This window comes from Lampetra planeri, chromosome 4 (assembly GCF_965212315.1).
Source record: "Lampetra planeri chromosome 4, kcLamPlan1.2.h2, whole genome shotgun sequence".
NCBI classification, from domain to species: domain Eukaryota; kingdom Metazoa; phylum Chordata; class Hyperoartia; order Petromyzontiformes; family Petromyzontidae; genus Lampetra; species Lampetra planeri.
Genome location: NC_136110.1, coordinates 28,600,486 through 28,613,126, shown reverse-complemented (window position 1 = coordinate 28,613,126; position 12,641 = coordinate 28,600,486). Strand labels below are relative to the sequence as shown.

At 45.5% G+C, this 12,641-nt stretch overlaps 1 protein-coding gene across 4 annotated transcripts in view; it reads left to right on the top strand.

The window, feature by feature from the left end:
- VPS13B (vacuolar protein sorting 13 homolog B) overlaps positions 1 to 12,641 on the top strand; it is a 298,548-nt gene that overhangs the window by 31,847 nt on the left and 254,060 nt on the right. For all 4 annotated transcript variants that reach the window (XM_078593678.1, XM_078593679.1, XM_078593677.1 and 1 more), the window contains exons 5-6: positions 688 to 855; positions 7,715 to 7,896. In XM_078593678.1, the coding sequence (XP_078449804.1) occupies positions 688 to 855; positions 7,715 to 7,896 (350 nt within the window). The remainder of the gene's footprint in view (positions 1 to 687; positions 856 to 7,714; positions 7,897 to 12,641) is intronic.

Here is a 12,641-nt window from a genome sequence, read left to right as displayed (position 1 = left end):
TTACTATCTTTGAAATTCATAATTTGATTAATTAATTTGTTTTTTACATATTGTAGTGTGTTGCTCATACATTTGGTGGCTACCTGGGTCTCATTAACTAATTCTACAACCACGTTTAAAATTTCTAAATAAATACACATAGATTCACACGTGCACGCACACTATTCAATGCGTGTATCTGAGGCGTAAGATTTAGTTTTGTTAAATTGATCCATGCGTTGATGCATATCAGACCCTACTGCACTGCATATGCTGCACTGCCGAGTTGTGGTGACTATTTTTAAAGTTTCATTCAGAATATCGACTGTTCTGTCTGTTTTAGAATAGAACTTGTGGTCCCAAAGTTGTGTGCGCCATGGGATTCTGCATTCCACGAAAGCCGCAGGATTAATTGAGATCCAAAATGAGATTTGCGCCGGTTGAGTTTTAGAGTGTGGGTGGAGATGTGGGTGTGTGACGATAAATTCTAATTGTGCAATTAGAACAATTTTCTTTCTCTACAGTTTATTGAACGGCCTCCAAATTTAGCTTTAAAAATAGTAATACCAAAACCCCATAAACATGTTGCCTGTAACGTTCATGAAGTATATGAATTTACCGATGCCGTTGAAATGGTGACATCCGACCGCTCACGATTACTGTTGCTGATCTGTGCCCAACTCTTTAAAACCTGCGCGTGCGTAACAGGGTACGTCCAGAGCCTCATCCGCCGCGTGGTGAACAACGTGAACATCCTGGTGAGCAACCTCATCCTCAAGTATGTGGAGGACGACATCGTGCTGTCGGTGAACGTGAAGTCGGCTGAGTGCTACTCCGTGGACGAGTTCTGGGAGCGAGCGTTCGTGGACATCGCCGGTGCGTGCGCTTTGGGTCTGGCCCCTTCGCGTTTGCACGTGGCCTCTCGTGCCGCTTCACGCCGCTTCACGCAACACGCACGCACACGCGCACGCCGAGTTGTACGCGTGCATATGCGCCGTCATTGGTCTTGTGAGATGACAGAGATCAGTGTCAGAGTCGGAATCGTTATTTCGCACCTCCGATTGGCGCCGTTGGCTGCGTACGGTGCGAAAGAAGTTCAACGTACGTACAGACATTCACACTGGAGGAATCCGATGAGCGACAAAGCTCTTTGTCACCGATGTCCAGTAGGCGTGGGTCAGAAAGTTACAACAACAATAAACAATACAAAAATGCGATAGAAGTGCAAAATATACGAAAAGGTAAGCAAATCAGTGAAATAAATTTTACTAAAACTAAACTTTTCATTTTACCAGGTGAAGCCCACTGAGCTATTAGATTATTTTTCAGAAGTGGCCTGGCAAACAAATGATAACTCACCAAATTGACTTATCACGTGCAAACAAATACTCTAAACGCGTGTTTCTAAATGTGGAGGGGAAAAACCGGAGGACCCGGAAAAATAGTCCACGCAACCACAGGGAGAACATGCAAACTCCAAATATACAGCAGGCGTCAGGGTCAGGATCGAACGCACGAGCTCCTCCATTCCAGGCGAGGGAATTAACATCTCGCCACGGCGGCACCTCATTCTCTTTTCGGCTGCCCCCATAGTCTGGCACTGCCCTTCCTCCCCAGCCGTCCCTGCTGTCAACTCTCTGCCCCCTGTTCAAGTCCAAAGCACAAGACCTCCCCTCCTCTTCCTATTATGACTGACTGACTCTCTCTTGCTGTTTGACCTTACTTCAACACGCTGGTCGGTGCGGGTTGGCAACGGCGGGCTGGGGGAGGCCCAAAGAGCGCCCCGGATATCACTCGGCACTTGCGTTCGTCATCGACGGGAGTTGAAGTTGGGCAGCTGAGTTCACAGCGCAATGTTGTGGATGTACTCTCCAACACACCGGTGGGCTGAAAGTAGTAAACTAATTGATGCGTTGTTTACGTGACAAACCTTACTGGCTGCGTCGGGTGGTGGAGGGGATGCGACGCATTTATATTTATGCGATCTAACCCAAAAACCTTTATTATGAAAAATATCGGTCGCGAAAGCCTCCGTGTTAAACGGCGCAGTGCAGTGCTAATCTCTGTGCAATGAATCCTCAACGAACAGCTGCATTTGGCCAACAGCGCTGCGCTAATCGACGACCGGCAAGCTCGCGCTGACACATTTGGGCGAACGCTAAACGAATTGACCCGTGGGGGGGGTCGGAGCCCGATGTATTGAACAGAAGTGGAAACACCTCTGCTGGTGAAGAGAGGTCCCCTTTACCCTCTGCTCTCCTACTGCTTGAAACACTATCACTCTGAGACTCCTCCGAGACCGCTGAGCAGCGGATGACCTCCGTGGCACTGTGGGAAGTTGGCAGATTTCTGCCCTGGGTGTCCATAAACATTTTAAAAGTATTTATTTATTTACTTGTTTCTGACTGCTGCCTTGACAGAATTCCAAAAGAGGGGTCCGTTGGCTAATTGGTGTTTTTCTTTCTCGGTGTCATTGCAACTTGCAATGCGTTTTCTGGCAAACAAGGAAAGCAAATTAAATCAAGAGCCTTGACTTGGGAGAATTTAAATAGCTGCACCGGCGTTGCTGGCTCATTTACTGACACGTTCCACCTGCTGTTTGTCCACCCTTGCCAATGTCTGCACCACCAAGGAACAAGTTCAGCGCCTGCTACAAGTCACTTCCCTGGGAATAGTTAACACGCTGGTGGAAGCTAACAAGGGGCGCATGTTTTCAAGCAGCCATTTGTGTCGTGCAGCGGGCAGAGCATTGGTTCGAGTGTCACGATTGCCATCGTACTTTTGCGAGTTTAAATCCCGCTTATCGATCGGTATTCCCTCGTCGAAGGGACGCGGGATTTCCACCACGGCCTGAGGACCACAAATGCAATTTGAGCCCCGCACTCGGATAGTTTTGAGCAGGAAAGGAGCTTTTTTTTGTTTTTTAAACCACGCGAACTGAAGCAGAGATGAAAACGTTTATTGGAAGTGAAATTGTCGTTGTAAATTTTGAGGAATTAACGAAAATATCTAGAAATGTGGATATCTTTACTGTAACATGAATTCTGCAGTGTACGTACGTATCTACGTAAATACTTTTTAGGGAGAATGCATACATATAAAGAGACAAAGATCGCCCATATAGCCTTAACATACTGTTGGGGCAAGTGCTGTTAGCGAGCACCTTTGAAGGCCGGCACGGCCCACGAGGGGGTGGGTGGCAGAGGTGTGGACTCGAGTCATGTGACTTGGACTCGAGTCAGACTCGAGTCATGAATTTGATGACTTGAGACTCGACTTGGACTTGCATAACAATGACTTTGTCCCACCTATGAGATGTGGACTCGAGTCATGTGACTTGGACTCGAGTCAGACTCGAGTCATGAATTTGATGACTTGCGACTCGACTTGGACTTGCATAACAATGACTTTGTCCCACCTCTGGTGGGTGGCCAACACCACGCACGGCCGCCTTTGTCTCCCTAGTGGCGATGTTTTTCACACCACTCCAGGTACTCATATGAGGCTGAGTTGACTTAGAGGAGGCCCAGACCCGGTTCAGATAATCATCACTGCTGTTGGCTGTGAGCGGGAATCGAACTTGGGTCACCGAGTGCGTAGCGCAGCGTTCTAACTACGCCACTACCGCTACACTATCGCTCCCCACATATATATAGACACACGCACGCACGCACATGTGTGTATGTCAGAATATAAGTAAAGTAAACATGACTTAGAGTCTGCTGAAATTTAGTACTTAAAGTGAGCTGGCAGTTTCAAACACGCCTGTGTGAAAGAACACTGTTGTGTGATTAACCCGTGGTTCATGTTCACGGTACGGTTTTGACGGTACCGGTAGCGTAGATTTTATTAAAATGACACGGAATGTCGAGCTTGCTGTGAGCGCGGGCACTGGCCTGGCAGCGCACGGAATCTGTGCCCCTCGTTGAGATGGATACAACCTGCCTTGCCCAAAGCGTGTTTCGGAGCGTTCGAGACACCGACGGAAAACACAAACAAGAGGATGGGGTGGGGTGTTTGCATCAGTCGGCCTAAGTCTGCCCCCCCATATTTTGTAATGTTTGTCGCTTTTATTTTTTTTTACGACGTTTTGATGGAATGCCAATGCACAAATGCACGTTGACGTTTGTGAAAATATCCACAATACAGTTTTTTTTGGGGTTAGATCGCGTAACTATAAATGTGTCGTTAAACCCGCCACCACCCGACACAGCCAATTAGTAAGGTTTGTCACGTAAACAGAACATGGCCAATTTGTTACTAGTACAGCACTAACCGGTGTATTGGAAAGCAAATCCATAACATTTACGATCTGAAAACCTGTATCGTGGATGATATCGGTCGCGAAAGCCTACGTGTTAAACTCTGAAAATATTGACGAATTAAAAAAAAGACATTTTCCCCTGCAGTCTAAAATTATAGCGAAATGAAGATATATATGCTCAGTATTATGTTTACGTGTATCTGAACAAATGCTGTGCTTATACTTACCAGTTTTAAATGAGTAATTGATATTATTAAAATATGTTCCATAGCATTGGACTGTCATGGTACAGTCAAAAGCTAAAATTGTAGACGCTGCTGCCAATATTGTATAATGTATAATTTGGAATGAAGCAATTTATAACTCAAATATTATTCCACAGGAGCGAATATTTTACATGTAATCCAATTGCAGACAACTTGATTGCAATTACAGCTATTTCTATGTATCCTATTGCGGCAAAAACATGCACATTTTGAGACTCATAATCTCTGCATTTCAAGTGAGGTGGAATTTTTTTTGCTTGTCCAACAGATTAACTTGGGCATTAGCTAATTCTTTTTTATGCGGGGCTGCATTGTTAATGTAAAAGCAATTTTTGGTAAAATCATATTAAAATAATTAACCTAATTACCTGGCCCAGCTCCAGGCTGAGAGAGACACGGCACTCTGTTGCGTTGCCGCGGCCTTCGTGCCACGTGTAATTTTGCGTGTCGCCCGCTGATCCGTGCCGCACGGTGAGCCGCCCGTTTCCTCCCTCTCACTTGGAGCAGCGGCAATTAGTGATCGCGCAACCGACAAGAGGCGACCGACCCTCCCAACGACGGGCTACGGGCATGATGCTCGCTCAATCACCTGCTCGCTCGCTCTCTTCGCTCTCTCGCTTGCCGGCTCGCAAGGTCCCATTAGGGTAATCCAGAGGAGGAACCCGATCGCCAATCACCCGCCCTCAGAAAACTTAATTTAGACACGTGGCCAGGTAGTCATCGCCGCTCAATAATGACAGTCCTGTTCCAAATTCGCTGCTTTTTTTTCATTCCCCCCCTCCCCCCATTTCCAAGAGGCCCCTTTCGCACACTGTTTGCACTGTGCAACGGGCAGGTAGGGTGGCCTGTGAGCCTCTCGTTCAGCAAGTGGAAATGCCGTGCAGGCCCTGAGGCTCTTAAGAGCGTATTCATCGGGTCGAGCAAGGATTCGTGTTCAGTTTGATTTCTGGAACCCGTTCCCCGGCGCGCTTGCGCACACATCTAAATTGAACGCGTGTGCCTCGGAGAACACTTCATTGTAGCCATAACATGCTTATTTACCTCCTGTAAGTGCCCTTAATAGTCAGCGCTTGCCTACCAGTAGCCTGATCGGCCTTAGTTTTGCCCACCTTTTGGAAGCTATTATATTCCCTCGAACAGCGCCGTGGATAATGGCACTTGTGTTGTGGGGGTAACCTGAGAAACCTGTGGTATTACGAGCTGTTTGATTCTGTAATGGAAAGTTAGAAAACTCGAGTAATCTCTCTGCTTTCGTGCTCCCCGTGGACTTATTTAAGTGTTCCAATATGCACGGGAGGTTGCGTTGTGGCCGAGATCCTGCATCGGCAAACGTTTATTATTATTATTATTAATATTCGACGTATACTTTACACGAAAAAAATTAAACTCTTAAAATGTTAATCTTGCATTGAAATATATGTCGCTAAAATTGTTTGCGCAAGGAGGTCAATGTAAGCTTCACTAACCTCGCAGCATAATGTCAACTAATTAATTAAGACCGTGTTTTTTGTACACGCTTAATTGGCGCATACTCATACCGAGTATTGAGCAGAGAGCGTATTTATGAAATGGATGTTTTGAATTGCAAGTAATATTTAGTTATTTTTTCATAAAAACGGGGACCCTGCTGATGACTTCAACCTGGCGCTCGCGCGTGCACACAGAGCCCGTGAATGCTGCACTGTGCAGGAGGAATGTCCCGTCAGCGTGATTACAACCAATTCAGAATGGCAAGAGAGTTTTACTGTTGGACAAACTTAATCCTCATGGAAGCTGCCCACCTGAGTAGACCCCTTCACAAGTCCAGGAGAAACTGGTGGTCTGCGTTTTCAGCCTTGTCAGGATTAAGTGATTTTTCTTCAGAAGTGGTGCTCAAGCTTGATAGAGCTTTGCTTGGCCGTGGGGCTGGCTGTGTAAGCCTTAAATCCTTTGATTATTGTGGTGATGTCAGATTATGGAGATTTAATAAGTTTTGCGAGTAGTGAAGCCAGGCTTTTGTGGCCCCCTCATTGAGGACCAAGGTAGGCATTTTAATGCTTCCACTGGTTTTGATGACGATAATTGCTATATACACGGGTGTTTATTTAGTCCACAAAATAATCCTAAATTAAGAAAGGGGTCTAGAAAGGGCCCGTTTTTTGTTTCCCCGACATCGTTTCACTACCCTCAGTCAAAACATCAGGTTCAGGCTCAAACTGGACAAGTGATGACTGGAATAAGTATGATTGGGCAATTTCTATTTCCATGAAATGTGTGTTTCATAAATAAGTACATAATACAGGCTTTTATACTCCTACACTGTGTATTAAAATAGTATAGGCATGGCCTCGGCCACATGATGAGAATTACTTGTGTTCATATTCTTAGGTTTTTTCGGTAAAGTAAAAAAAAAACCCTAAGAATATGAATCCTTGCAGTCACGAAAGCTTCAAATCTAGAATTACTTGTGTTCACAGAGTAGAAAATGGCGGGCCTCCTCCTACTTGCTTTCTCTCTGACGTTCTTTCCTTCCCTGGAGATGTTCAGGCCAGTTCCCGTCATCCGCCGCGGGAGAGACGTGTCCGCTTTTCCCCGACAGAATTGTTTAGAAACCAGTAGGCAATCCGACACGATGAATTGGACGCAAACAGAAGCACGGTGGAGTGCTTTTGGAAAATTATATTAGATGTTGCCTCAAGACATATGTCCTATATCGATTAAAATTACGACCCTGTATACCGTTGTTTTTGCCCGTTTATCACATTTGTATTGCCGAATGATGATGAGTCAGTCTTAGGCAGTAGTCAATCGTCTGGAATCTGCTTCCCCTGGCCATCCGTGCTGTCAGCTCCCTGCACCTGTTCAAGTCCAGGCTTACGACTTGGATTTGTCCTCTGCCAATGACTGACTGCCTCTTCCTGGCCACAAAATGAATATGTTCACTATTTTCTGTACGGCATCTGGAGATGCTGTCGCCTTGAGGCACTATGTGTATCCAAATTGTGTTCTACAATCCAGGTTTCCTTTGGAAAAATCATCTTAGATTCTTAACTGTATACAGCCATTAATCAATCCAATACCGGACGAAGACCTCTCCAAAGCACGTAACGACTTGCGTACATATATCACGCAACGAAAGAATCTAATGCACTTTCTAATAAAAAAAAAACAAACAAATATATATTCCGTGCCCGTCTGACGCATCGCTTTGATTCTGGCTTTGCAGCCCCCGAGTTGGTTCTTCGTAAAGTGATCAACTTCTCGGACTGCACGGTGTGCCTGGACAAGCGCAGCGCCAGCGGAAAGATCGAGCTCTACCAGGACCCGCTGATCTACAAGTGCTCCTTCCGCACCCGCCTGCATTTCACCTACGAGAGCCTCAGCGGCAAGATGCCCTCCGTCATCAAGGTTTGCTCTCGCGCGTGCGCCAGATGGCTCCCCCATGGTTGGCTACGTGCGGTGCGAGAGAAGTTCCAAGATACATTTGTTGCACGCGAGAAGTGTATCGCATGGGGCAGTTCTGTTGAGCGTTCCAGCTGTGTGGCATGGGCAAGGGTGTTGGGTGTTAGATGAGTATCTATTCACCCATCTCCAAGTCCGGCTATTCCGTAAATGTTCTCGATTCAGGGCCACGACTCGACTCGTGAATCGATTAAACGTTTTGTTTACGTTGCGGTGAATGTGATGCCTACTCGTTGCTCATTTCGTCAGGGAGCGTAAACCATTACCACGTGAACTTCGGTCATCCTTTGGGCTGGCCATCGAACAAAGAGGGTCACCACGTCGCGCGCTTTCAGATGCACTTCTGCGGCCGTCTGGAACGCTCTTCCGATATTAGGAAGTCACTTGAGCGATGGACTTTTTAAGCTAGATGGGAAAACTCAATTCTTGAGAACTGCTTTTTGTGTTTCGTTTGTTGTCCCTCCCCCGAAGCTCCGATTAGCACAGTAGTCTACGTACGGATCTAAGGAAGTTCAACATACACACATACGTACTACACTATAAACTACACTGCAAACATTGTGATTGAGCGACGTTTTGTGAGCCTGTTGTGCCTAACATGCAGAAAAAAACGACAGTTTCTTGCGCGCGCGATTTGTTGCACGCTGCTCGAGGTCAATAATCCATAATTATCGACGAATCTATGCACCTATAGACCCTTATTTTACACACACACACACATGCCTACATGCGGAGACTTGCATGGGGCATGGAGAAATGTATCCTTTGAAAACGTCCACTGTGCACACTTTCCATCCTGCTCTGCCTAGGCCCCATGTTTCACACTCGTGTAACCCACTCCCATGTTGCCCCACATGTTGTGTCGGCACGGCGTCCGACGTTTCGCTCCACGTGCAGGGAGCCTCATTTGGGAACTGGAAGCTTCCGACGAATTCGGGAATACTCAGCGGCGACGCGCGAAACGCACAGCACGACCGCAACGTGGCTCCGTACACTTTGCCTAAATTGCAAAAAGTCTGTCGGTCTCTGCTTACAGCACACTGGTTTGTGTACTTAAGACTCTTGATGCAATCATCACAGAGACGTTGACTCTTCAGGGGTATTTGTGGTTATGTGTGTGCATGTGTGTGTTGCACGTGCGTGCGTGCATTTTGTCAACTTGGTACCACAATAGCGCTCTGTCAAAGCAATTTCGAAAGATGTTGAAGTGTGATTTCTGGAAGCCTTCGGGCGAGACAGGTGGTGGGAGTTTTTATGCTATTTGTATGACTGCTTAATAAATAATAACATCTATTCCACCCATTCTAAACCTACCCACGGATGAAGACATCATACTTCACGCTTGTCAGTGCGGGCTGGTGAAGGCGGGGGGGTGTGCAGGGCAGCACCGGCTCTGATATCCCACGTCACTCACACTGTGATGTCAGCTGTGGCCAGGAATCAAATGATCAAGGTTGATGGGTTCGCAGTCTAGCACGCTAATCACTGTGCACCGCTGCTTCGCTCCGTGTGCCTGCATCTTACGCGTTCACTCTAATTCGTCGACTCGGCACGGAGGGCGTGCATGGGCTCGCCCCACAGCGCGATGGAGATTTGACGCCACCAGGGCGCGAGGTGACAACTCCATTCTCAGGTTGATCGGGTATTGAGGGCAGGATATTTTTCAATTTCATCATTTTCATCATTATTTTTACAAGTAAGGTCCATATTCTTTGGGTCTTTCGGTAGAGTCACGTAAATAGGTTCAAAGAAAATAACGAAAAACTCGGACGTTTCGATCGCAACACAAGCGGTCGTCATCAGGAGGAAAAAAGAGGGCGAAAGCTGCTAAGGGAGACTGCTTAGCCCCTTGTTCATCATGACGTAATTTTTACTTTTTCTTTCCTCCTGATGACGATCGCTTGTGTTGTGATCGAAACGTCGGAGTTTTTCGTTATTTTCTTTGAACCTATCTACGTGACTTTACCGAAAGACCCAAAGGATATGAATTCCTGCAGTCACGAAAGCTTGAAGTCAAGATTTCAGTAAGGTCCACGACTGAGCGATGTAGCTCTTTTTCAGAAGCGACCTGGCCACACATGATTGCTCAACAAAGTGGCTTATCGCGTAGAAATTTATAGCGGGAGCCAAATACTCTGAAAACGCATGTCGAGGGAAAAACCGGAGGACCCGGATAAAAAATATACGCAACCACGGGTAGAGAGAGACTATGCAAACTCTAAATATTCAGGCCTCAAGGTAGGATTTGAACAGTGGCAGCTCCTGCAAAATCTCTCAGGGGGGGCAAATGTCTGGATGATTGATAAGGATAAGGTCCACCCATGCAATGGATAAATTAACAGCTTAAGCATGTAAAGGCAACTTCACTTCTTTAATATTAATGAAAAATAAAGTGACTCTTACAATACATCTTGTTTGTTTCTATACTCACTATGAAAACAAACCACTCAAGTTTATTTTATTAAAGATTCCACTAGGTGGCGACAAATTATATTGTTGGATGAAACGTGCTTACGTATGATGACGTTAGCACGTATGATGACGTAAGCACGTTAGGGCGAGCCCTCCCGGAAGCCATAGAGAATGCATTGCAGCGCCCCCGTTCGAAAAAAAAACATCTTTGAATGTAAGTCTATGGGACCACTCGGGGCGATTCTCAGCCGGAGGGAAATCGCCCAAAAAGAGGCGGTACTCCACAGAACGTAGCATGACGCTGATTGGACTATATCCAGAGGCACAGTGACGGCTAGCGTGACTCTGTGGTTGAATGACATTGGTGGTGCGTCGCCCACTCGCCCTAATGAAGAAACCGCCCCTGGATTTGAACCCACGACTTCCTGTATTCCAGGTGAGGTAGTTAACATTTCACCACCGTGGCACCCTAATCTTCAGCAGTCGAATGTCGCAGATGTGTCTCTCTTGCAATATGTCTATAGGAATGGCAACTTATGAATAAGTCGATGTCAAGATTTGCCAGAAAATGTCTTCTGTTGCTGTGCAGTCGATTTTGTTCAATGCCTCTGTAAAATTGTTATGTTTTGCAGTGGTTCCGGGCTATCTTGCTCGACGGTCTGGTTGACGTTTCCACAATCACATTCCAGGCCTCCTTTGATTATTGCTACAGTGGTCACCGACATGCTCTTACCGTTGACATTAGAACGCCAATCCAGTGCCCCGAATTCGGGGGAACTTATCAAATGCGTTACACTTGCATTATGTCTACATTCAATTAGTACTTATTGGGGATGAGCCCACCCACGTGTGACCACCTCGTGGCCATTTTCCTCAGTGTTCAAAAGTTCCTAAGCTTAGATCTCGTAAAGTTTTTATGGCCTCAGCTTACATTTGTCTAACCAGCTAATTATAAACTATACAGCTCCAATTTTCGCACGGGACTTGTGTAAAGCTCCCGAGCCTTTATCAATTCCTTTTTTTTTTTATATCTGCTCGCAAATTATTTACTGATTACGTGGTGTAATCGCTGCAGCAAGGCAGAATGTAAATATCTGATTAATTGTGTGTATGTGTGGGGAGCGGTAGTGTCGCGGTTAGCTTTCTGTGCTACGAACCCGGCAACCCTCATGGCCCACGCCGGTGACGATTATCTGAACCGGTCCTGGGCCTCCCCGAGGTCGACTCAGTCTCAAATGAGTACCTGGTGCGGTGTGAAAACATCGCCACTGGGGTGACAAAGGCAGGCATGGGGTATTGGCCACCCACCCCCCAATGCCAGCCCTGCCGTGCTAAGTACTAAGATCTAAATTTTGATTTAAAGCTTTCGTGACTGCAGGGATTCGTATTCTTGGTTCTTTCGGTAAAGTCACGTAGAAGGGAAATAAAATTATAATTTAAAAAATATATATTTTTTCTTTGTAATAAAAATAGAAAACAATAAAAATTAGTTTTATTGTTTTAGATTTTTATTATTTTATTATTTCCCTTCTACGTGACTTTAACGAAAGAAACAAGAATACTAAGATCTATTTTTTCTACATGTGAGGACATGGTTTTGGATCTGCCATTTGGAGTTTGGATTCGATTTAAAGTGGACCATTGTTTTGGAGGTCGAGATTAAGTTCCAAAAGTTTTTTTTTGTGTGTGTAGGATCGGCAATCAGGTGCCAGTTTGGGATATTGGTGACACAAGCACTGGGCTCAAGACCACGTGCCAAGCAGTCGTACTGTTTAATTACCCACACAGCAAGTACAAAATAATCTGAGGAAATACCGACTCTAAAGTTACGCGTTGTGAAGTACACTGTAAGCGATACTTGAACACTACCACTCCGGTCACATACAAACACCGATTAATATGTATTGGCTGAAAAGTTAATCTTGCATATTTTTACTTTATCATCTGTTTTTTTTTTATCCCCCCTCCTTGCAAAGGAGCCTGTTTATTGTTACTAAAGTTTATGTAATCCTCATCTCTTTGTCACATTTTTGTGTTCGCTCTTTCGGCTGTATTAAAATAACTCCCATGTTGTTTATAAGAATCCAAGCAACACCATTATAAGTGCTTTCTAAACCCCCTTCCAGATTTTGGAACACTTAATTTTTCACGTTTTTATTTTATAATTGTTATTACAGTGATACATTACGATGCGTTACACCGTTTTCTGCTCGCAACATTTCAAGTCCTTGCAAAAAAGAAAGATCTGAAGCAAGCAAGTGGCTGGTTGCATCTGAACA